This window comes from Anoplophora glabripennis, unplaced genomic scaffold, assembly GCF_000390285.2.
Source record: "Anoplophora glabripennis isolate ALB-LARVAE unplaced genomic scaffold, Agla_2.0 scaffold155, whole genome shotgun sequence".
Classification (NCBI taxonomy): domain Eukaryota; kingdom Metazoa; phylum Arthropoda; class Insecta; order Coleoptera; family Cerambycidae; genus Anoplophora; species Anoplophora glabripennis.
This window is the reverse complement of record NW_019416721.1, coordinates 737,992-762,559: the sequence shown is the minus strand read 5'-3', so window position 1 is coordinate 762,559 and position 24,568 is coordinate 737,992. Positions and strand designations below refer to the sequence as shown.

General features: G+C 36.8%; 2 protein-coding genes across 3 annotated transcripts in view; one reads left to right on the top strand and one right to left on the bottom strand.

Moving 5' to 3' along the window:
- Positions 1-15,765, top strand: part of LOC108915506 (fatty acid synthase-like) — a 44,466-nt gene extending 28,701 nt beyond the window's left edge. For both annotated transcript variants that reach the window (XM_018721566.2, XM_018721559.2), the window contains exons 18-28: positions 5,056-5,661; positions 5,717-5,847; positions 6,127-6,283; positions 6,356-6,521; positions 6,576-7,050; positions 7,217-7,372; positions 7,431-7,682; positions 8,020-8,173; positions 12,822-13,017; positions 13,198-13,348; positions 13,406-15,765. In XM_018721566.2, the coding sequence (XP_018577082.1) occupies positions 5,056-5,661; positions 5,717-5,847; positions 6,127-6,283; positions 6,356-6,521; positions 6,576-7,050; positions 7,217-7,372; positions 7,431-7,682; positions 8,020-8,173; positions 12,822-13,017; positions 13,198-13,348; positions 13,406-13,454 (2,493 nt within the window). In that variant the 3' untranslated portion in view covers positions 13,455-15,765. The remainder of the gene's footprint in view (positions 1-5,055; positions 5,662-5,716; positions 5,848-6,126; positions 6,284-6,355; positions 6,522-6,575; positions 7,051-7,216; positions 7,373-7,430; positions 7,683-8,019; positions 8,174-12,821; positions 13,018-13,197; positions 13,349-13,405) is intronic.
- A 3,970-nt stretch (positions 15,766-19,735) lies between these two features.
- Positions 19,736-24,568, bottom strand: part of LOC108915201 (arrestin domain-containing protein 3-like) — a 13,926-nt gene continuing 9,093 nt past the window's right edge. The window contains exons 4-6 of the mRNA XM_023455305.1: positions 20,321-20,503; positions 19,954-20,145; positions 19,736-19,867 (exon numbers count right to left, since the gene is read on the bottom strand). Coding sequence (XP_023311073.1) covers positions 19,736-19,867; positions 19,954-20,145; positions 20,321-20,503 — 507 coding nt within the window. The remainder of the gene's footprint in view (positions 19,868-19,953; positions 20,146-20,320; positions 20,504-24,568) is intronic.

The following is a 24,568-nucleotide window of genomic DNA, read 5'->3' as shown; positions in this document are numbered from 1 at the left end:
GTGTGTGTGTGTGTGTGTGTGTGTGTGTGTGTGTGTGTGTGTGTGTGTGTGTGTGTGTGTGTGTGTGTGTGTGTGTGTGTGTGTGTGTGTGTGTGTGTGTGTGTGTGTGTGTGTGTGTGTGTGTGTGTGTGTGTGTGTGTGTGTGTGTGTGTGTGTGTGTGTGTGTGTGTGTGTGTGTGTGTGTGTGTGTGTGTGTGTGTGTGTGTGTGTGTGTGTGTGTGTGTGTGTGTGTGTGTGTGTGTGTGTGTGTGTGTGTGTGTGTGTGTGTGTGTGTGTGTGTGTGTGTGTGTGTGTGTGTGTGTGTGTGTGTGTGTGTGTGTGTGTGTGTGTGTGTGTGTGTGTGTGTGTGTGTGTGTGTGTGTGTGTGTGTGTGTGTGTGTGTGTGTGTGTGTGTGTGTGTGTGTGTGTGTGTGTGTGTGTGTGTGTGTGTGTGTGTGTGTGTGTGTGTGTGTGTGTGTGTGTGTGTGTGTGTGTGTGTGTGTGTGTGTGTGTGTGTGTGTGTGTGTGTGTGTGTGTGTGTGTGTGTGTGTGTGTGTGTGTGTGTGTGTGTGTGTGTGTGTGTGTGTGTGTGTGTGTGTGTGTGTGTGTGTGTGTGTGTGTGTGTGTGTGTGTGTGTGTGTGTGTGTGTGTGTGTGTGTGTGTGTGTGTGTGTGTGTGTGTGTGTGTGTGTGTGTGTGTGTGTGTGTGTGTGTGTGTGTGTGTGTGTGTGTGTGTGTGTGTGTGTGTGTGTGTGTGTGTGTGTGTGTGTGTGTGTGTGTGTGTGTGTGTGTGTGTGTGTGTGTGTGTGTGTGTGTGTGTGTGTGTGTGTGTGTGTGTGTGTGTGTGTGTGTGTGTGTGTGTGTGTGTGTGTGTGTGTGTGTGTGTGTGTGTGTGTGTGTGTGTGTGTGTGTGTGTGTGTGTGTGTGTGTGTGTGTGTGTGTGTGTGTGTGTGTGTGTGTGTGTGTGTGTGTGTGTGTGTGTGTGTGTGTGTGTGTGTGTGTGTGTGTGTGTGTGTGTGTGTGTGTGTGTGTGTGTGTGTGTGTGTGTGTGTGTGTGTGTGTGTGTGTGTGTGTGTGTGTGTGTGTGTGTGTGTGTGTGTGTGTGTGTGTGTGTGTGTGTGTGTGTGTGTGTGTGTGTGTGTGTGTGTGTGTGTGTGTGTGTGTGTGTGTGTGTGTGTGTGTGTGTGTGTGTGTGTGTGTGTGTGTGTGTGTGTGTGTGTGTGTGTGTGTGTGTGTGTGTGTGTGTGTGTGTGTGTGTGTGTGTGTGTGTGTGTGTGTGTGTGTGTGTGTGTGTGTGTGTGTGTGTGTGTGTGTGTGTGTGTGTGTGTGTGTGTGTGTGTGTGTGTGTGTGTGTGTGTGTGTGTGTGTGTGTGTGTGTGTGTGTGTGTGTGTGTGTGTGTGTGTGTGTGTGTGTGTGTGTGTGTGTGTGTGTGTGTGTGTGTGTGTGTGTGTGTGTGTGTGTGTGTGTGTGTGTGTGTGTGTGTGTGTGTGTGTGTGTGTGTGTGTGTGTGTGTGTGTGTGTGTGTGTGTGTGTGTGTGTGTGTGTGTGTGTGTGTGTGTGTGTGTGTGTGTGTGTGTGTGTGTGTGTGTGTGTGTGTGTGTGTGTGTGTGTGTGTGTGTGTGTGTGTGTGTGTGTGTGTGTGTGTGTGTGTGTGTGTGTGTGTGTGTGTGTGTGTGTGTGTGTGTGTGTGTGTGTGTGTGTGTGTGTGTGTGTGTGTGTGTGTGTGTGTGTGTGTGTGTGTGTGTGTGTGTGTGTGTGTGTGTGTGTGTGTGTGTGTGTGTGTGTGTGTGTGTGTGTGTGTGTGTGTGTGTGTGTGTGTGTGTGTGTGTGTGTGTGTGTGTGTGTGTGTGTGTGTGTGTGTGTGTGTGTGTGTGTGTGTGTGTGTGTGTGTGTGTGTGTGTGTGTGTGTGTGTGTGTGTGTGTGTGTGTGTGTGTGTGTGTGTGTGTGTGTGTGTGTGTGTGTGTGTGTGTGTGTGTGTGTGTGTGTGTGTGTGTGTGTGTGTGTGTGTGTGTGTGTGTGTGTGTGTGTGTGTGTGTGTGTGTGTGTGTGTGTGTGTGTGTGTGTGTGTGTGTGTGTGTGTGTGTGTGTGTGTGTGTGTGTGTGTGTGTGTGTGTGTGTGTGTGTGTGTGTGTGTGTGTGTGTGTGTGTGTGTGTGTGTGTGTGTGTGTGTGTGTGTGTGTGTGTGTGTGTGTGTGTGTGTGTGTGTGTGTGTGTGTGTGTGTGTGTGTGTGTGTGTGTGTGTGTGTGTGTGTGTGTGTGTGTGTGTGTGTGTGTGTGTGTGTGTGTGTGTGTGTGTGTGTGTGTGTGTGTGTGTGTGTGTGTGTGTGTGTGTGTGTGTGTGTGTGTGTGTGTGTGTGTGTGTGTGTGTGTGTGTGTGTGTGTGTGTGTGTGTGTGTGTGTGTGTGTGTGTGTGTGTGTGTGTGTGTGTGTGTGTGTGTGTGTGTGTGTGTGTGTGTGTGTGTGTGTGTGTGTGTGTGTGTGTGTGTGTGTGTGTGTGTGTGTGTGTGTGTGTGTGTGTGTGTGTGTGTGTGTGTGTGTGTGTGTGTGTGTGTGTGTGTGTGTGTGTGTGTGTGTGTGTGTGTGTGTGTGTGTGTGTGTGTGTGTGTGTGTGTGTGTGTGTGTGTGTGTGTGTGTGTGTGTGTGTGTGTGTGTGTGTGTGTGTGTGTGTGTGTGTGTGTGTGTGTGTGTGTGTGTGTGTGTGTGTGTGTGTGTGTGTGTGTGTGTGTGTGTGTGTGTGTGTGTGTGTGTGTGTGTGTGTGTGTGTGTGTGTGTGTGTGTGTGTGTGTGTGTGTGTGTGTGTGTGTGTGTGTGTGTGTGTGTGTGTGTGTGTGTGTGTGTGTGTGTGTGTGTGTGTGTGTGTGTGTGTGTGTGTGTGTGTGTGTGTGTGTGTGTGTGTGTGTGTGTGTGTGTGTGTGTGTGTGTGTGTGTGTGTGTGTGTGTGTGTGTGTGTGTGTGTGTGTGTGTGTGTGTGTGTGTGTGTGTGTGTGTGTGTGTGTGTGTGTGTGTGTGTGTNGTGTGTGTGTGTGTGTGTGTGTGTGTGTGTGTGTGTGTAGGTGTGTGTAGGTGTGCGTGTGCGTGTGCGTGTGCGTGTGCGTGTGCCTGTGCCTGTGCGTATGCGTCTGTGTGTGTGTGTGTAGGTGTGCGTGTGCGTGTGCGTGTGCGTGTGCCTGTGCCTGTGCGTATGCGTGTGTGTGTGTGTGTGTGTGTATACGTGTGTGTAGTATAGTGTGTATTATAATATAGTACTGGTTTATTGGAATATACACATTAAATACGTATATATATACAAAAAAGATCTAAATGCTTCAAAATTCTTGTTTGACCTAAATTTTCCTAAAATTATCACCTATACACGTGTTTATTTTTTTGACGATAACTTTCCTACTTTTTAAGATTTTTAATCGCACAAAGGCTCATTTTGCAGGGAACTGTAAGGGCTACGTGAACTATTGAGTTGATCTTTTTTTAGCCCTTCATTTTTAAGTTTGAAGGGTTTAAAGGGCTCGAAAAGGGTGGTTCTCTCAGTCATATGAAAACTTAAAATGGCAATATCTAGATTAATATTAATTTTAGAGGAATAAAAAATAAAGCAAAATCTTCAGCAAAAATAAAGCATTTTTTTTACTCTTGTATTTTTAAAATATTTCTTAAAAATCGAATTTTTATAAAAATTGGAAAAATTTACATTTTCAAAAATTAAGTTTTTTTCGAAATCATGCTTTGTAAGTAAGCTAAAGACCCAGAACATATTCTTTGAATATAAATGAAGAAATCTGTAAATGGATTGCATTTAATTTTAATTCCGTCGCCAAAGGCACAGATTTGTTTATTATTTTTTTCTTAAAAAAATGAGACTATCATGTTATTTCGATCATATTTCCGTTAATTTTGATTCTAGACTTTTAAAACAGCTCATTTTAAAGGTTTTCAAAGTACTTTAAACAAGGTTCAAATAGTTTTTTTCCTAATATTTATGGTTTTGGCGTTATTTAACGTTAACTGGTTCCAATTTAGTTTTTAGCCAACATATATAATAATGTTTAAAAATACATAACTCCGTTTATATTGCAATTAAAGAAAACCAAAATAATGCCATTAGATTTGTTTTTTATTACCTTTCTTTTTGTTCATTAAAACTTTTTCGTTAAATCCAATGAGTTAGTTGCAAAAAATTGTCCTAAAACAAGCACTTTTTCAGTAAAAAATCAACATTTTCAATGACGAATTACTCGGAAAGATTATCCAAAAAACTTTATATAACATTTGTTACTTAAAATTGACTCCTCTATCGATTCCTGTGGTTATTTTGGGCGTAAAAATTTCCACCCCCAAAAAAGGGTGGGAACCACCCCCAGGGCATAATCACACTTCGTCACTATATAAGTTTTGTTCCTTGAGGCATTCCCCACATTCAGTAAAAATTTCACGTCAATCGGTTCAGTTATAAAGAATTCGGAAGTAAAAACCCTGAGTAACTGGACTACCAGTCGGTTTTTAATAAAAGAAACCTAAACTGATAAGTTAGTTTCGATCAGGCTAGTTTTCTATTATATAAGACTTACAAAGATCTACATCGCAATGTTGCATTGTGAAATTGGATTTCACTACCAAAGCTAACACAAAGGGGCTTATTTTCTTTGGGAGGCATCATTCTATTAATATTGACTTCAGAAACCGTAGAACAAACAGTAGTGGGGGTATTAGCATTCTTGTCGTTCAAGAAAACTTCTTCGGAGGACACTTTACTGCATTTTCTGTCTTCCACACTTTGAATAACGAACATTCTTTGTCGTACATTTCTTTAGATAATTTTAAAGATGCGTCAAACTGAAAATCAAAAATACTGTACTTATCAACAATTATCCGCGACGACAGATGATGACAACCTAAACTTGACTGCTTAGCTTTTTAAAATATCTCTTCAAGTTTGTTCTTCGTTAAAAAACTGCAACTGTTACCACACATCTCGCTTATAATGGCTTATTTCACAACTACATTATAATGTACTTTTTTGGCATTAGTATCAAAACTAAATTGTTTATACTTCCAACGTACCAAAATAATTGTTATTCTAGATTCTAGAGCAATCACTTGCTGCTCTGAAACCAAATGGTTTCATCATATCTCGTGAACCTTTGGACTACGACTATTCCCACTTTAACCATCCTAGCCTTGTCGTTGTAACAGTACACAGAACATTGACGGAGACACTGGTACTTCTCCAAAAGCAGGGAAAAGTCAAAAACACAAATTACGTGAAAATAAACTCCAACGACTTCTCTTGGATACCCCTGGTGCAAGTCGCCTTGAGGAACAACGATGACTTAATACTACATGCAGAAAAGGAACACAATAATGGTATGCTAGGCCTCGTCAATTGCCTAAGGAGGGAACCAGAGTGCAGTCATCTTAGATGCCTGTACTTGATGGACGAAGACAAAGAATTCCAATCAACGCACCCCTTTATAGCTGAACAGCTTAAGAAAAATATGGCCGTTAATGTATACAAAAATGGACAGTGGGGGACTTACAGGTTTCTTCCACTGAATCAACAGGACACTATAGAACGAGAGCACTGCTTTGTAGATGCAATTTCACTGGGGGGTTTATATCAAGTTAAGTGGACGGAAGGATTTCTTCAGCATGACACGAAGATTCCCTCAGGAAGAATGCTAGTTCATGTGAGCAAATTTCATAAGTAAAATGTTGAGATAGCGTAACATAACAATGTTTCAGGTGTACTATGCTGCTACAATTTTCAAGGAAGGCATGATAGTCTCTGTAAAAAGACGCATTGTTGCCAACGGTCAAAAAAGGTTGGACCAGGAAAGTGCCAAGGGGTTCGAGTTTTCTGGAAGAGATGTTCGGTAAATGCAGAAGTGAATCTGAAAATTACTAATTATTACAAATTGTTGTTTCCTGTGTAAAAAATATCTACTTAGCCTTGACTGTACCTTGCCTATAGTTTAATAATGGCGACGATTTTCTATTGCTCAGAGCTTTCATAAATGATTATAAGCCCACGTGACTGTCGATCATAGGCAACCAATAATACACGAGTGGCACTATCAACTAAATATTGAACTGTTGTTCTTGTAGTGTGAGGGGTTGCCCCATTATGAAAGTAACCTACTTTTTTTCTTTAGAGGACAAAGGGTTATGGGTGTAGTTGCTTCTGAAGCACCGTCAAGTCTAGTGTTAGCCGACCCCTACCTGACCTTTAAAATACCGGATTCTTGGAATATGGAAGAAGCAGCCACTGTACCTACCGCGTATGTAACACTTCTATACGCTTTATTGATGGTAAGTTTAATTACGAGAATGTTTTAGGCATTATCTGATATATCATACGTTTTAATCCACATTTATTCACAGCGTGGGCAAATGAAGAAAGGGGAAACTATATTAGTCCATTCAGGATTTGGAGTATTTGGACAAGCAGCTATACGTCTTTGCTTATATTACAATTGCACCATATACACGACTGTCAATACGAAAGCCGAAAGAAAATTTCTAATAAGCACTTTTCCTCAACTAAAAGGTACTGTGGTCTTTGCCTCCGATAAACTTAATGATATATGATTTAAACTTTCAGATAACCACATTGGTTACTCACTCGACGAATCCTTTGAGCAGATGATTCATAAAGAAACAAACGGCAAAGGCATTGACATTGTACTTAGTCCTTTCTCAAAAATTACCATCGAAGCTTCACTAAGGTGCCTGGGTAAGGGTGGTAGATTTATAGAAGTGGACACAAGCAACATTTCCAGCAGCAATCACGTCAATCTGCTTCCTTTCCAAAAAGAAACTAGTTACCACAAAGTCACGGTAGATCAGTTCATGAAAGAAGGTGATACGGTAAAAACGGAAGTAGCTGGCTTATTCATCAAAGCGTTACAAGATGGAGCTGTTAAACCGTTGAGCAGAATCGTCTTCAAGTACAACGAGGTAGAAGCTTTTAGGTCCATGACTTTGAGCCATTCCGGGAAAGTTCTGATCAAGATACGAGAGCCTGAAGAAGAAATCGTCGTTGTGCCCACTGTGCAAAAGTTTCCTGTCGTGTCGAGGTAAGTTACTTTATTCCACTACTGGATAAAGTATCACTTTAGACGGTTCATATGTGTGGATAAATGTACGATTATAAGATTGCGGATAAAATATTTTTACTCATGCTTTAGTTTATTTATTTGTAACAGAAAATTTCAAGCTAGCTCTTTATTTTTGCTGTTCTAGATACCTCTGTGACCCTGAAAAAACGTACGTTATCCTAGGAGGCTTAGGGGGATTCGGTTTGGAACTGGCTAATTGGTTGGTACTTAGAGGAGCACAAAAATTGGTACTGAATTCGAGAAAAAGCATAAGTAACGGCTACCAAGACAGGCGAATTAAGTAAAAAAAAACAAAATAACTGTCCACGTTATTTCCGTTAACAATTCTGTGCTTCCAGGGTGTGGCGCTCCTACGGGGCAGAAGTGGAAATATCAACGGCGCCCGCAACAACAAGAATTGGCTGCAGAAAACTTTTAGAAGAGTCTTTACAGCTAGGCAGGATAGGAGCTATATTCAATTTGGCTGTAGTCCTCCAGGACAGTCTTTTTGAAAACCAGACGCAGGAAAAATTTTCGACGTCTTTTGCACCAAAGGCTATAGCTACAGCATTCTTGGATGAGTTGTCTAGGAAAATGTGTCCCGATCTAAGGTAGGTGGTAGCTACTTAAACTAAGACAAGAGAATACTCGGAAAAAAGTTTGTATACAGATAAACAATTCAATTGCAGCAACTGAAACAAGATTTCCCATAGCCGATGACTATTCAAAAGCGACCTAACTGTGGCCACTAACACTGACTAAAGTCTCTTGCTGCTGTAATAATTAAACTACGTTGCTACTGTTAATAAAACTTTCAGCCAAAAGTAGCTTTAATGCATTTAATATTTCAGCTTTAGCTTATATTTTATTGAAATAATTAAATCAAGTGAACTATATTGCTAGAGTAAGAAATTAAATTTTTAACAGATCGATGTTTTTTCTTTGCAGTGAGTTTGTTGTGTTCTCTTCTGTGTCTTGCGGAAGGGGTAACGTGGGGCAAACTAACTACGGAATGGCCAATTCTGTGATGGAGAGGATTTGCGAAAAAAGAAGACAGGATGGATATCCTGCGCTGGCTATTGAATGGGGTGCAATTGGGGAGGTTAGTGTTGATTATGTTTCACGTCATATAGACACCTTAAAAAGATACAAATAGATAATCTAACAACACTTTCAACAAGTAGATGGCGAGTTGTAGTAAAAGATTTCAGAAAGAAAAGAGATTGTTCCTCGATTCTTTTTGACAATTCAGTAGTAAAATATATACGAATGCAGTTAGTTGTGTACACAAACCATCTATGATTTTCATTTTCTTTTTTTGGTAAATTCGAAATTACACGTGCTTCCTATACAGGGAGTCCGGTAAGTACCTCCTAATCTCTCGGGAGTGTATAGGGGAGGTCAAAATAAAACTAGTCCTTCCTATAATTTTTTTTCCTAATGTGCCCCCTAACGGAGTTATGGGGGGTCAAAGGGGTACCTAGAAATTAACGTTTAGGGTTATAACTTTGAAACCACCCTGTATATTTTAATAAAATTTTCGTACGTTGTATTACACATGGAGCTCTACGATTTGATGCTAAAATCAACTTTTTGCTATTATCAGGTGTCCAGAAACGGACTGGCCCTATCACAATTTTTCTCAAAATTTTGACAGAAGTAATTTTATCAAACTGAAAATATTATTATTAGATACTCTGAAGGTTTTTCTTTAAAAATGGTACTCTTTATTTATTTCGAAAAAATGAACGGTTTGCGAGATAAATCGGTTTTGAAAAAAATTGGTAACAAATACAACAACAATTAAAATTTATTTTTTTTACATATTATTTCATGCATTTAATTTCTTTAACTTTATCAAGTCCAGAAATCTTTGAACGGGTTGGCTATACTTTATGAGCAAGTAGTGACCAATTAAAAATAACATTTGAAAAATAACTTACTTACAAGACATGCAACAAAGAACATTCAACAATGAACAAAGGTACCTAAATGTTACTTCGGTAGATGTTCAAAATGAGCACCCCGTACTTCAATGCACTTTCTAATCCTACGAATGTTTTCCCGGTGCACTTGAAATAATATTCCGTGATTATTGCGGAGATGGTCACAGTTCTGTGTTAGCCTCAGCAGAAGTTCCTCTCTACTATTTACGGGTGTTGAATAAACGTTATTTTTTAAATGACCCCACAGAAAAAAGTCTAATGGGTTTAGGTCGGGCGACCTAGGTGGCCATAATACAGGTCCGCCTCGACCTATCCATCGATCACCAAAAACATTCGTCAGATGTTGACGTACTAAACGATCAAAGTGGGGTGGTGCACCGTCATGCATGTACCACATTTCAGTTCTTATTTGAAGGGGCACTTCTTCTAACAAAATATTTAGATTTTCCTCTAAAAATTGCAAATAAAGAGCACCATTAAGTCTTTGCTCCAGAATAAATGGACCAATCAAATGATTCCCGATAATGCCAGCCCACACATTCACCATAAACCTTTGTTGGTAGCGAGTTTGAACTAAAGCGTGAGGGTTTTCTTCATCCCAGACATGTAGATTATGCGAATTAATTATGCCGTCTCTTGTAAAACCTGCTTCATCGGTGAACAAAATAGATGTACCAAAATTATGATTCCGAATATGATGCTGTAAAAACCAATTGGCGTATTGAAGTCTTTTTGGATAATCATCTGGAGACATAGCATGTACTTTTTGGATGTGGTACGGGTAAAGCAATTGTTCTTTCAGAGTTTCATGTACAGCCCATTTTGTAACATTGTTTTGCGCCGCAAGCTTCCTTATGCTATTTGAAGGATTATTAGCAACGTCTTCCAATATTTGTTCCTCTACATGAGGGTCTCGTACTCTCCTCGGGGCTCCTGCTCCACCACGGCGTGGCAAAAAGCTTCCTAAATAAAGGATTCGGAAGAAATTAGTTTCACTAACGTTTTTCACTATTTTTTTTTACCTGTTTCTCTTAAACTACGATCAACTCTTTCAAAAGTTTTTGGACTCGGCAAATGTCGACCCGGAAACCTTTCCTCATAAAGTCTTCTTGCCTCCACGGAGTTGCATAATGCTTCCCCATAAATTAGGTGCATATCAGCATATTCTGCACAGGAATATTCTTCCATTTTTAAATGTTATTTCTAACGGCTTAAAACGAATACCACAATAAAATTGAATTTTTATTCTGTCACGCGCCTTTGACAAGTACTTTAAAATCAACAGGGTCTAACAACGAAAACAATAGAAAAGAACTCCATGGAGACAAGAGCAATAATAATTTGTAGATGTATTTTGGTCATAGATGTTGATTTTACAAGAAACGGCATTATTCATTCCCTTAATTCACCACCAGTAAATGTTTATGGTGAATCTGTAGGCTGGCACTAGCGGGAATGATTTTATTGTAAAAAAATAAATTTTAATTGTTGTTGTATTTGTTACCAATTTTTTTCAAAACCGATTTATCTCGCAAACCGTTCATTTTTTCGAAATAAATAAAGAGTACCATTTTTAAAGAAAACCCTTCAGAGTATCTAATAATAATATTTTCAGTTTGATAAAATTACTTCTGTCAAAATTTTGAGAAAAATTGTGATAGGGCCAGACCGTTTCTGGAGCAAAAAGTTGATTTTAGCATCAAATCGTAGAGCTCCATGTGTAATACAACGTACGAAAATTTTATTAAAATATACAGGGTGGTTTCAAAGTTATAACCCTACATGTTAATTTCTAGGTACCCCTTTGACCCCCCATAACTCCGTTAGGGGGCACATTAGGAAAAAAAATTATAGGAAAGACTAGTTTTATTTTGACCTCCCCTATACGCTCCCGAGAGATTAGGAGGTACTTACCGGACACCCTGTATATTAGACAGCTTCAGTGTTGTTTGCACCATATGGTGCCCTTCGCGTTAGGTTTTATATCCTGATTCTCCACCAGCCAAAGAGAAACCGGTCTTTCGAGATCATGGCAAATGAGTACGGTTTCAGCTCCAGCTGTTGAAGAACGAATTTTGAATAGAGTACAGGACAATCCTGGAATATCACTTCAAAAAAATGGTCTTGGCAGAACATATCAGCTCCTAAATAGTATGGTTCAGATTTTATACACAGCTGATCTATCCTTACCATGTTCAAAGGGTTCACAATATTGGTCTAGCAAATTTTGGAGCAAGAGTGAAGTTTTTGGACTATCTTTGGAGAAATTATTTGTAAATGGGTTTATCTCGGTCTTCAATATTAACGTGTGGGATTTTAGAAGACAGGCTAATTTTGTCCTTTGGCTCTTCAGAAATCGCTCTGGTAATTATTTTGGTTCCAACTGCAATCGATCAGAGACAAAAGAATTTGAAGCAACAGCAATTTTGTAGGATGGACGTGGAAAAGTAGTAAACTTAGTGAATACAACGATATAATAGTCTATAATCGATTATTAGTTGAAAGAAACATGAGATATAGACGTGGACGGAAATATTGGACAAACCATCGCTAAAATGCTATTGGGCAATATAGGACTCGCTTAACCTAGAAAAAGAGGTTACTCAAGGGACAGTGGGAAAGTCTTAACGGAAATAAAGTTAGAGAAAGGTTCTAATGGCTGGGATTCCGAGCAGTTGTAAATGCTGACTGTTCCAGCATTAAGGAACTAGAAGTTGAAGCCAAATGAAACAGTAGATTGGAGCTTCCTATGAAAGAATTGCCGTAGACGTCGCCGGACTGTTTCTCCGGACAGAATCTTAAAATATTTACCTCCTCACTTCAGTAAATAGCCAGAGGTATGTATATCCTATCCCTAACTAAAAGAGATAGTGACAGTAGCAGAAGTTCTCGTTAAAAACCTGGAGTAGGTTTGCCAATTGATGAATATCAAAAACCAGAACAACACCACCTACGTCCACAATCTAACGGCAAGGTGTAACGATGTGACCCTGAAGAATCACCTAAAATAGTTGTCAAATCGACTGGGACCGACATGTGCTTTTTTTCTATTACACTATCGATCAACAGTCCATGAGACTATCGGTAGAACACCAACTAGCATAGTATTCGGTAGAGAATTGAGGCTACCCTTCGACATTGTTTTTGGTCACCTCAGCAGATGGGGCTAACACAGCGGAAAACTAGCCATCCGAGTCAGACAAAAGAATCAATGCCATCTATGGCATAGTTTGATAGAATATCGAGTTTGAAAGCAATCGGATGAAAACATGGTGCGATGTCAGAGTCAACACCAGTGGATTCCAGGCAAGAGATTTAGTATGGCTGTACAAACATGTAAGAGGAATCTGGAAAGCTCCAAAATTCCTGGGATGGCCCAATACGATAGTCAAAAGAATTACCGACTTGGTCTATAGGATCCCGAGAGAGACCCAAACGAAAATGAGGTTATTCATCTGGATTGTGTGACCCAAAACCGAGCACCCATCAGAGAGAATTCTCCTGATCGAGATGATCATCTTTAGGAGGAGAGCAGTGTAACGAAAATCACCCTAGTATTTACTTATTTATTTGATAACGTTCTATTTCTTTATTTCATGTCCTTAGAAGCGTAGATATTGCTCTATACTGTTCCACAAGTTTCTAGCATATGGAAATTACCGCACATGGAGAACTATACAATAAATAACTGTTTTCCTTTCATAGACCTTCAACAGTGTGTTCATCTAATCATTTTTAAGAGGTCTATGGGATATACACACTATTTCAACTTCAATATTTTATACATAGTTCCATGATTTTTAGGTAGGTTTAGTTGCGGAAGCGATGGAGCTTGAGGAAGTAGGTGGAACATTACAGCAAAACATTTCAAGCTGCCTCCAAGCCATAGACACTTTACTAAGTCAGAAAGAAACTACAATAGTGACTAGCTTCGTACCAGCAGAGAAACTTGAAGTGAATACAACTCGTAACATTTCTGATATAGTGACCAAAACCCTAGGTATGTAAATATCCTAAATGTGATGATGAAAATGCATGAAAATGCGGCTGTTGCTTCTTTTACCATTTCTGGTATCTCCTCTACAGAATCGTTCGAATCCATTTATTACAAAATTAAGCAATACTGTGGATATTCAGTTAATAAACCGGGATCGGTACAGTGGAATTAATTCTTTTTCAGGTCAGAACCATATCAAATCCATGAACATTAACTCCACTTTAACTGAATTGGGAATTGACTCTATGACGGCAGCTGAGATAAGGCAAGATTTGGAGAAAGAATTCGATATTCGTCTTACAGTAAAAGAAATTGGAACCATGACTATATCCAAGTATGAGTATATCCCTTTTTTATTTCTTTCAAATATATGTCATATTTGATGTTTAAGGTTGAACGAATTTCAAGAAGGAAAACGTCACACTTCTCATGGACCATAGAAGATGCACCGACAGAAAAGTTTCTGTGTTGTCAATATTTTTTTTACAGTAAACAGATGCTGGTATTGGACATAATCTAATAAATATAGTTTTTTTCAGAAACGAATAATATGTTCTTACATGTTAAACAAATACATGTATTTGATGGAGTGAATATATTTCTTGTTTCTCGAACTTGCCATGGGTTTCTAATAACAGTATAGAATAACCTCTAAGCTTCTAAAAATATGATAGAAACAATTAAGCAAACAAATGTATGTGCAAAGCACACTAGGACGAATTTCGCTGTAATATAAAAATAATTAACAAGCAAGATTTACCTGAAGACAAGTAATGCCAATTAACTTGATAAACGGGATTACAAACTACCAAAGCATACTCCAATTTGGATCTGACAAAACTGCTAAATACTTTAGAATCTTGCTGGCAAAAGAAACAGTCATTTCTGTATGTAGTAAAGTTCTGAAAAGTAATTTTAGAGTCAAAAATAGGCACCAAGGCATTTTATAAATTCAGATCTATCAAAGCACTACGATCAATATGATAATTATACATGATCTGTTAAGAATTCCCTGTGCAAATTATTTTCTAGGCACCATAAGTTTATCTGGTTCAAAAGCTTTTGAAGGTTCCTCGAAATCTTAACGTTTCTTATCTCCACAAATATGTGTTTTAATATCATCTGCATACGTTAAGAATTTGATCTTGCAGGAACTTACAACGTCATTAATAGATATTATGAAGAGAAGTGGCCCTAAAATGGAACCTTGCTGTACACTTAATAGCTGTTAAGTTATTTGACTATCAGAGGTCCCAAAGTTTTTTGTTTCGTAGATCACGTGCCACTTTCATCTGTTTTGGATAGACCCCCGCCTTTATAATATTGAATTGTTACAAATTCATCAACTTCAATTGTGCTTTTGACAGCTGCCAGTGCAAGTTGCAAGACCACAAAGCGAATAGCCCACTATACAATTTTTTGAAATAATATAATTACTTTACTGCGAAATTTATAATAAATCTTAAACTGTTTGATACACAAGGAGATAATAACTTAAATTTCAATAACCAAAGTACCTACAACAATAAATTTATAAGTAAAATGAAAAAGGTCGATTGTACTTAAGAGAATATTCTAGCAATTAGTATTAATTAAACTTCAAAGCAATTCACTTTGGGAATCATTGGTCTAGATCATAACTAAGATTCAAAAAGAAGTAGCAAGTTCTTTGATAGATCAAAGCATTTAATTTTTTTAACAATTTTATGGCCTTGTTTATCAAAAGCATTCGATAAGTCTACCTGTCCTTGTTGATCCAGTTTTTCGCTAAAAAATTGAAATGAAAAACTTAATATATACGTGCTCTAACTTTACATTAAGTGTTCGTTGCCACAATTTATTATACAAGCAACGGTAATATCGCCTTATAAACATCTCGAATACATAAAATAGACATTTTATAATTTCTTACAAGCAGACAAAGTCTAAATACGATATTTCTATACGTGCAAGAGGCCTACATTTTTGTTACTGACAGATAACATAATAAGACACACAAATGATCACCTTATAACTAAAACAACCAAACACAGTTTTGTACATGTTTATTTACAGATATATAAAAATAAAAATGTTGACACTTCAAAAATACGTATAACGTAATATTGTCGTTTATGAATGACGATGTTCTAGTTGCTATATTATAAAGTATATAGCGCCACAGAAAAGAAGTTGACTTGGCTATAGTCCAGACCAGTGTAGCCACAGTATTTTGATTCATTGAAACTGAATTTGAATTCAAAATGTCCGGATTGGCACTATGTTTTGAACCTAACTTGAACAAACTCCTCTAGAAAGCGATTACTACAGAAATCTATGAGACATACTGGACGGATCCCCTCTTTTTTGTGACGCAATGTTCTAGATTAGGGCAAGTACCTGTTTGGACTGTTTTCTGTCCGTCTCGTATAAATACGTTATAGGTAGGTACTCATTTTTGTCCCCTGATGTCTATATTTAAAGAACTGTAGTGTATAAGAATGATACTACCCGTTATAATAACAATAATGACAATAATAAAGAAAAATGAATACACACATTCCCTTGTTAAAAATAAAATCTAGCAAATTTAGCGTAGATCCAAAAAAATCCATTTCGTACACCTAACCTCATTTATTACGAAGTTGCTAGCTAAACAATTTAGCGTTTACCTTCATCATCAAATACAAATTAACTCCACGTTAGAGGTCTTTTAATATCTCATAAGCCGGGAAATGCGCGAAAGGCGTGGCGTATCCCCATAATTTTCTAATAAGCACGTTGTGAAAACATTGACTCAAAACTAGACCACGTGCATCATTACAAGTAGACATGAACTAAGGCGCTCGGGCATCAATAAAGTCAACTGGCGAACGTTCGTTATATATATTTTTATTGATTAAATTAAAATAATAAAGAATAGGGCATTTTATTATGATATTTGTAATCGGATCAAAGGCTTGTTTACGCTAGAGCTCGAGAGAGAGACTGTGAATAATAGGTGTAATGTTTTTAAGACGTAGAATAATTTAGGCGACGGTCGGAATTATGTTTCTGCGCATATGAAGGTCAAAGCTCATAAGATTTTAAAACATCTCTACCTGATTCCACCACCTCTATAGTATTATGGCGGCTGCGCATACGTTGTTTTTGGTAGTTATTGATTTTAATATTAATCAATGTCAATTGTAAATGTTTTTGTACAATATTCTTAAATATATGTTAATATTGGAAACACCGTTTGTATGATTTCTAATCCAGTACTTAACAAGTTGTGAGGTGCATAAGGACATCACAACCTCAAATAGAGGAACGCTGGGCACCGCAGCCGCATCTTACGGTCCAGTGAACCCCATGGGTCCAGACATAAGACCATAAGAGTAACTAAATAAGAGGTTTTTTTTCTGTGTCTTCTGCCGGCAGCAGTGGCAGAGTACGCCAGAGTAGAGCTGATGTGTAGTGAAACGACACACACAGACCATAAAATAATTAAGGAAACTGCATGGGAAAACACAAATAGAATAACCTCTAATTCTACTATCTAATAGAATACGCTGCATTATAATGGCGGTAAATCTAAACGTAATAAAATACACAGAGTATTTCATAAGTAATAGATCACAAAACAGCTACTAATAGTTGAAGTTAATAATTAAAATTAACATGAACCATTAACAGCTGTTCCATGACCCATTACTTCTGAAACACTTTAATTATCACTTGGTTAAATGAAAAAGTTAAATCAGTGATTTTTAATGTAAAAAATTTCATTCTGATATGAATTAGAAAATATTTAAGTATCAAAAAATGTACAGGGAGACTTGTTATTATTATTATTTTTAAGAAACCATTAAAATGTGCAAATTTTAAAGAAGTGTTATTAAAAAATTATTTACCTGCTTTATGTAAAATAATATTGCACAGTTACTTGCCAAAAATTATGACTAATAACATTTGTTTCGAACTAATTGGTTCTCATCAGTACGATGTACTTCTGATTTCTTTTATATGTGGGAATTGAAGTACTCGTAGTATATAGGACAAGACCGCAATGCTGGAATTATTTCAATTAACAAAATTTTTAGATCCTTTGTTTTTATAACGTCTTTTGTGAAATAATACGCGATAGGTTGCTTCCAATGTTTTCTAATACCAAAAACACTAGAGCATGATTTGCTACCTCATTTTGTCTACCCAGGGACCCAAGATCGACATATCCCGTTACTTGATCTTTACAAGTGTCATAATTTAGATTTAGACCAACAGAGCTATTTCATCAAATACTAAACAACAAACTTTATCTCTTGTAATCATTTTACTAACACGTTCTGATAACACAGGCCGACAAAATTTAAAAAAAAAATTCTAGAAATCAGACACTATGCTTCCGAAGGCATTTGGAAAAAGCTCTATTTTTCGCGGAGATATCGTCAATTTAAGATGACCAGTATGGCTATATTATTACATCATGGCTAACCCCATAACACTGAGCGCTGCTAGCCCTAATTGTTAGGAACGTTAACCCCAAGCCCTATAACCCCACAACACTAAACGGAGCAAGCCTTCATCGTCAGGAAGGTTAACTTCAAGCCCTATATGTCTGGAAGGTTAATCCCAAGCCCTATTGGGTTATTGGGTTATTTGGGTTATTGGGGTTAACCTTCCTGACATATAAGGCTCGTAAAGCTTAGTGAAATTGTGTTATAGGTCGAGCCATGGTAATAAGGTAGCTATACTGATCATCTTTAATCGACGATATCTCCGCGAAAAATAAAGCTTTTTAAAAATAAAAAAATGTGTTTTGAAGGGGAAAGATAGTAGTTTCCAATGATATTTTCAGTTTTGAGAAAAAAAATTTTTCGCCAAGTTACATAACCTTGAAAATAGCAAAAATACGTGTTTTTTGCACTTTTAGGTTAGAATATCTCGGAAACCTAGGGTGATGGATCAATTCTGAGGCCAGATTCGGATTCAGCGCGCCAAATGCCTTCGGAAACGTATTGTCTGATCTCTGGAATTTTTTCCTTGTTGGCCTGTGTAATTTACGTAACAACTTTTCATGTATCCCAACATTTAAAGGTATTTGGCCTAAATATTTCCTTATGGAAGATTTAGAGGGCAGCACAAAAAAAACCTGTAGCACCTTGGCCCACGTTTGTAAATCGCTAAAGCAAGTGCTTTATTTTCTGAATTATAAATAGGTCGTTTTAAATTTTACTCCTACTGGATCAAGATGTCGACTTAATTTTGCAAATAAATTAGAATAGGCGATACTACAAACATGAGCTAAATTACTTTTACATTTTAATAGTTTCCTTTTTAATTTCAGAATCTGAATTTTCTGTTGACGATCTAGATATTACATTTTTTTATGTTTATCTGAAAGTTGAGATATTCTCTTAACATTCATAGTTTTTAAAAATGTTCTTTGTTTATTATTTGACATGACCAGTATTTGATTCCTCTTCATTGAACTTGCTATCAGTAATCTCAGTAATGGTCCTGGTGCTCGCAGTAGCGCTTGTAGGAAATAACAATTTTGAATACTTAGGTGTATTTCGGTTTTTTAAAAGGTGGAGGTGAAAAATTATCCGATTTTGAAGTTTGGCAGCTCGTACTCTGAAAATTCTTTAATGTTACGTTAACAAATTGTTTTGCTGAATATTGGATACTATCCAAGGATTCCAAGGTGATATTATTACAATTAATAATAATTAAAAATAATGTCGGCAGAGCATTTCTGTTGAGACTATTCCTACCAACTGTTTTTAAAACATTTTAACTCAAAATGGTCTTCATAAAAATAATGATCTGTGTTTGTCGGAGTAAAGTCTGATTTACATAATTTTCGAACAGATTCTATCCACAGTAATTGTCTGTCTTTTGTAATTTTTAAAAAACTTTTATTTCTATAGGACGCATTACAGACATTCATATAGTAAGTGCTTTTGCAATTTGGAGCACAACATTTACGTGTAGTTCTACCAGGTAAACTCATTTTGAATAAAAAAAAGAATAAAAATACAGTAAGGCAGTTCAGATGACTAATTCAATAAATCCCTTATTACATTAATCTAAAACAAAACAAATTTATTAATGCACAAAACGCGGCAACCTACCTGAACTGAAGATAAACTATAACCTCAAACCTCCAACATTCCACGTTGATTGAAATATTTCAGTCAACGCATTCTATTTCTGTTGATTGAAAGCTTGGAAATACAGATTCGATCTGTGGTTGCAGATTTCTGTTTAACAATTTCCATAAAGGACAATGTTTTGCTACAACAACGTGAGATGGCCTCAGTGAATGCTTGTTCGATCCGCCCTATCCCATAAAAGCCTCTTATTTAGTTACTCTTATGAGTCCAGGCGCATATAGGAGTATGACTCCATCAGTATTAGGTAGGTGTGTATTTGGTAAATACGCTGATAAAAAAATTTATTAAATTTAATTAGAACAGAAGATGTTGTTAACAAAGGTTAGAATTTATCTGCAAAGGAGATATAAGAAGAAGAAAGGTTGCTGTTCTCCGCGCTTGGGTGACTAAGGTGGGGGAATTATTATTATACAACAGACTTGCAGTATACGTTATAAGTCAGTAAAGTTATCTCTACAAACTACAAAATAGCGTAGTTGGCGGTGGCTGCAGGAAATGGAAAATTGGCAATGCACGCAGTAGTACATGTCCGATCTTTGTCTTTTTAAATCTATGGTGTAAACCGTATCAAGAAATATTTTTCAAAGCGAAAAGTCAGTGGGCATTAAAAAATCACCTTGATTTTCACTAAACCCGTCGATAGGTATGTGACCCAGGGTGACATATGAAACCGCCTTCATATTGGTGAGACATTCTGGTATAACTGCAGTTACCTAAAAATTCAAAACACTAACTGGCTCAAGTGTTTAAGATTAAAAAATGGTATAGACTTTTTTTGAGTATAAAAACTTTAACTCACTTCTAGTTTGGTTTCCTGACTGAAGAGTTTGCATTGATCGAAATTGGGCACCTGAGCAGACTGAGGAATTTCTAAATTAAGATCGTAAGACCGCTGACTATGTGCCGCAACGCCTGTATAACTGTTAATTGCTAGTAACTCGCGGTTGCTCTTGCCTCTGTCTGTTGAGGCAGAAACCTTGGACTTAATTTTCTGAAAAGAGAGAGAAGTTGATCAGGACTTGAACAAAGTCACTTAAAAGAGATAAGTAGTGTTTTATTTATCAATATAAGTCTTCTCTGGTAATTACTGAATTTTCCTCAGTAGCAAATACTTTTAATGACAGAGATTGAAGCTAACTAGAAAGATACATAAGAAATTAACTTACCATTATCAAATTAACTAGAACGCTCTCAACTCTTTCGTTGGACATATTGTCTATATCTACTCTCAATTTTGCCACTTCCCCCACCACGAATGCTTCTTTCTCTAGATGTACTTCCATGGTTATGGGACCACTTGCGCAACACCAACAACATACGGTCTTGTCAGTAGAGTAACAAATTGGTTTCTAGTGCATAATAAACAAATTACGTTGTGAATGATGAATATCGATGTTATTTTACTTATTTACATTTGGATAGGAAAAAATGTATTAGGTTTACTACCAAGGCATCAAGAAAGTCACGTAGAAACGACAGATTACATTGCTGAAGTAATTTGTTAATAGCAATTTTATAATTCTTTTGGCACTATACAAAATTCTTTTACCTAAATTTACAAGAGCGTTTGAAGGAGCTGTCGTAGGACCTATATTCATATTTAAAAAAGAAACATCAACAACAACATGACACCATCATTGTCACACCAGATGACGTTATATACAGGGTGTGGCGTGTGTAATCTATAAAAATTAAAGTACAGCTTCCTGATAATATTTGTAATAGAAAACTCTTATACGAAAAAGTTCTATCTTCCAGTTTTTTTTTTGTAAATTAAAGTTCATTTTTCAACGAAAATGAATGCCGACCCTGTGTTAATTATTAAAAACTTTGAAAATATTTTTATGCGACCCAAGATGCAACCTCATAATTTAAGTCGGTATAGTCTAATACTAGTAATACTAAAAGAAGGTTAGGTTACATTGTCAAAAAATTTGTGCAGTCAACTGATTTTGTATTTGTACTGAATTCATTATTCACATAATTATTAAATATTAAGCATCGTCTTTTTGTTTTGTAATTCCACTATAGTGGCAGTGTAATTTTTATAAAGAAGTAAAAAATAAGAATTACATTAAAAGTGAGATTTGTATTTCCTACTTTGCTTAATTTTTTAGTTTCTGCACAAACTAGTTTTACAATGAACTGAGAAAACAACTTTGCTATTTGCGAACGTGTCGGTATGGTGTTAGTATATGGTGCAGCCGGAGAAAATGCGCTCTTGGTGACTAGGTTGTACCGTGAACGATGGCCACAACGTCACCCCCATGTGCAAATACAATCCTACAGTGGGTTCAGCGACTGCGAGATACAGGAAGTGTTATTCCTCGAGGAGAAGGACGTGGTCAGCAAGTGAACCTTAATGTTGAAGATGCAGTGTTGGAAAATCTTGACGAAGACCCCACAATTAGTACTCTCGCACGGCAAATAGGAACCTTATCTCGTACCGTGCATCGCATCTTAAGGCGCTAGCTGTTGCACCCCTATCATCTGCAACCAGTTCAACAGATTTTACCCCCGGATTGTGATCAACGAATGCGTTTTTGCAGATGGTTTTTACGGCAATGTGCCAATCAAGTAGACTTTCCTGCTTATGTTTGTGTAACAGATGAGGAAACATTTACCCGTGATGTAGTGAATTTCCATAATATGCACATATGGGCCGATGAAAATCCTCACACGATTAGGAAAACTCATTTTCAACATCGGTTCTCGGTAAATGTTTGGGCTGGCCTAATAGGCGATGTACTTGTATTTTATCTTGAAGATGGGGCTCCTCCACACAGTACTCGAGAAGTAACGACACTTTTGAATGGAATGTTTCCTCGGCATTGGATTGGACGTTTTGGTCCTGTGCCGTAGCCACCTCGGTCACCCGATCTAAATCCAATGGACTTTTATCTTGGGAGTCACTTGAAGTCATTGGTTTACAATTAATTGCTACGGTGGCAGAATTACGAAACCGTATACTTAAAGCTGCTGACACAATTAGGGGAAAACCTGGAATTTGGGAAAATATTCACCAAAATTGGTGGCGTTGGCGTCGGTGCCACGCCTGTATCCGCGCTAATGGGGATCAATTTCAACATAGAAATGGTAAGTTTTATTTCATTTTGTTTGTCATAGGGATGTGGTTTTGTTTGCGAATTCTTGCAGTAGCAACAATGCATTTAAGATAGTAATTACTGTTAATTATTATAATAAGAAAATATCAGTTTTTTTTTTAAAATATATATTTTTCTTAGTTTATACTTTTGCATTGAAAAATTCCCCAAAAATTGAGAAGTATCTTTCTATTTTTCAACAACGATTTGTTTACGCGGCTGGTCTACAACACGTAACATCGCACAGCACACGCAGGACCGTTCCGGAGGAAATATTTTGATCTATAATTGAACTTTAATTTACGAAAAAAAAACGCAAAAATAGAACTTTTTCGTGTAAGACTTTTCTATTACAAATATCGTTAGCAAGCTGTAGTTTAATTTTTATAGATTATACACGCGACACCCTGTATAAAACCAATATTTCGCATCACGCACTTTTAGAAATAAAAATTGACCTCTTTCAGGATTTTTATATAAAGTCGCCGATTTACAAAATAATGAATTTATTTCGTTCACTTGCACCCATACTAATATACAGGGTGATTCAGTCATAATGTCATTAACTTTAACCATGTATTCGAAAGGCCTAATAAAGACAGAAAATGAAAAACAAAAAAAAGATAATCAAATGCGGTGGCGGATTATAGAACGTCCGAACGTTGAAGAGAAACAGCTGATATCCCCAATTTTGCAATTTTTCCAAAATCAGTATGCAGCGGATCCCAACTTTATTAACAAAGTGGTATGGACGGATGAGTGAGTGTTTTTTTTAGATGTACTGTAATATTAAATGGGTAGGTGCCACACTACTCTTTAAAAAGCAATAAGTCACACAATAAAGTATATGTACTACAAACTGAATAATTAATGGAACATAATAGTCCAGTCATTATAACTTTTTTCGGGAAAAAAATACTATTAGAAGTTTCTCTGCGGAATATTATTCGGAAACGTGTTATAAACAAAATATCAAAAAATCTACTCGAGACTAGTTGAAAAACTTTATTTAAACAATGGTCAAAGTTATGGAAAAGTGGTTTTTTGAGTAGCGTAAAAAAACTGTTACTCAGCGAAAAAAGGATTATACAAAAAAGGTAGGTATTAAATAATTCTTTAAATGAGACAAGTCCGATTAATTTCCGATAACTTGTTTATGCGCGAGAGCTCAAAAATGGTCGAAAATGGCCGTTTTTTCAATTGCTAATAATTAATGCAATTTTCACCAGACACTTGTAATTCAGGATTATTTAAGCTCTATGCACCAATAAGTGGTGAAAATTTCAGCCCGAAAGCTTCATTAGTTTGGCGTTGGCGGAATTTGTTATCTAAAATGACCCTTTTTCCCAAGCTCACAGGCGTTGTAGAGTTTCGATCATTAGTTGCGTTTGTACCTAAATAGTTGTATTGACATATGAAAATATAGCACCTAATGTATACTCTCTCCAAATTTCGGCTCTTAATATTAATAATTAACGTTACAGCGATTGAATAAAAAACAATTATCTCAGCTTCTAATCAACTTAGAATAACGATTTTATTTAAATACGAAGAAAAATAGTACTAACTAAACTATAGAGGTTACTATTTCATTTTATAATAATTACCTATCTTAACAATTTAATAAATATTTAAATTTTTTCAGTAATTTTTATAGAAATTAAATTTATAAAATTTAATTCTCAGAAAATGCATATGTCAATACAACTATTTAGGTACAAAAGCAACTCTACAACCACGTAATTAAGGATAACCATCACGTAATTAAGGATAACCGTCACGCGAAAAAGGATAATATTTTTGACAACTCAAACCAAGATTACAGTATTTCATTCTATTATTCAGCCACATTTTGATTACTGTGCATCAGTTTTATATATGTTTAATCTTCATCAACTGAATCAATTACAAAAACTGCAAAATCGTGCCATGAGGATCATACTAACAGCAAACCGCCGTACACCGATAGTAAATATGTTAAAAACTTTAAATTTGTTGTCAGTTGAACAGAAGTTGTATTTCTCAACTATGGTTTTTGTGTATAAAATAGTTAACGGATTGGGACCAGAATATTTCAGTAAATATGTTGTTTTTGGTGGGGATGTCCATCATTATGATACAAGAAATAATAGAAACCTATATATTTCTAAAACAAATTATAGAGGTACAATGAATTCTTTATTCTTTAAGGGTTTTAATGAATTTAATAATCTCCCTCTAGAGGTAAGAAATGTGGAGTCCTTGAATTCCTTTAAGTGTAGACTAAGAAATTTAATTAACTGATTATTGATGGCTTATATATATATATAT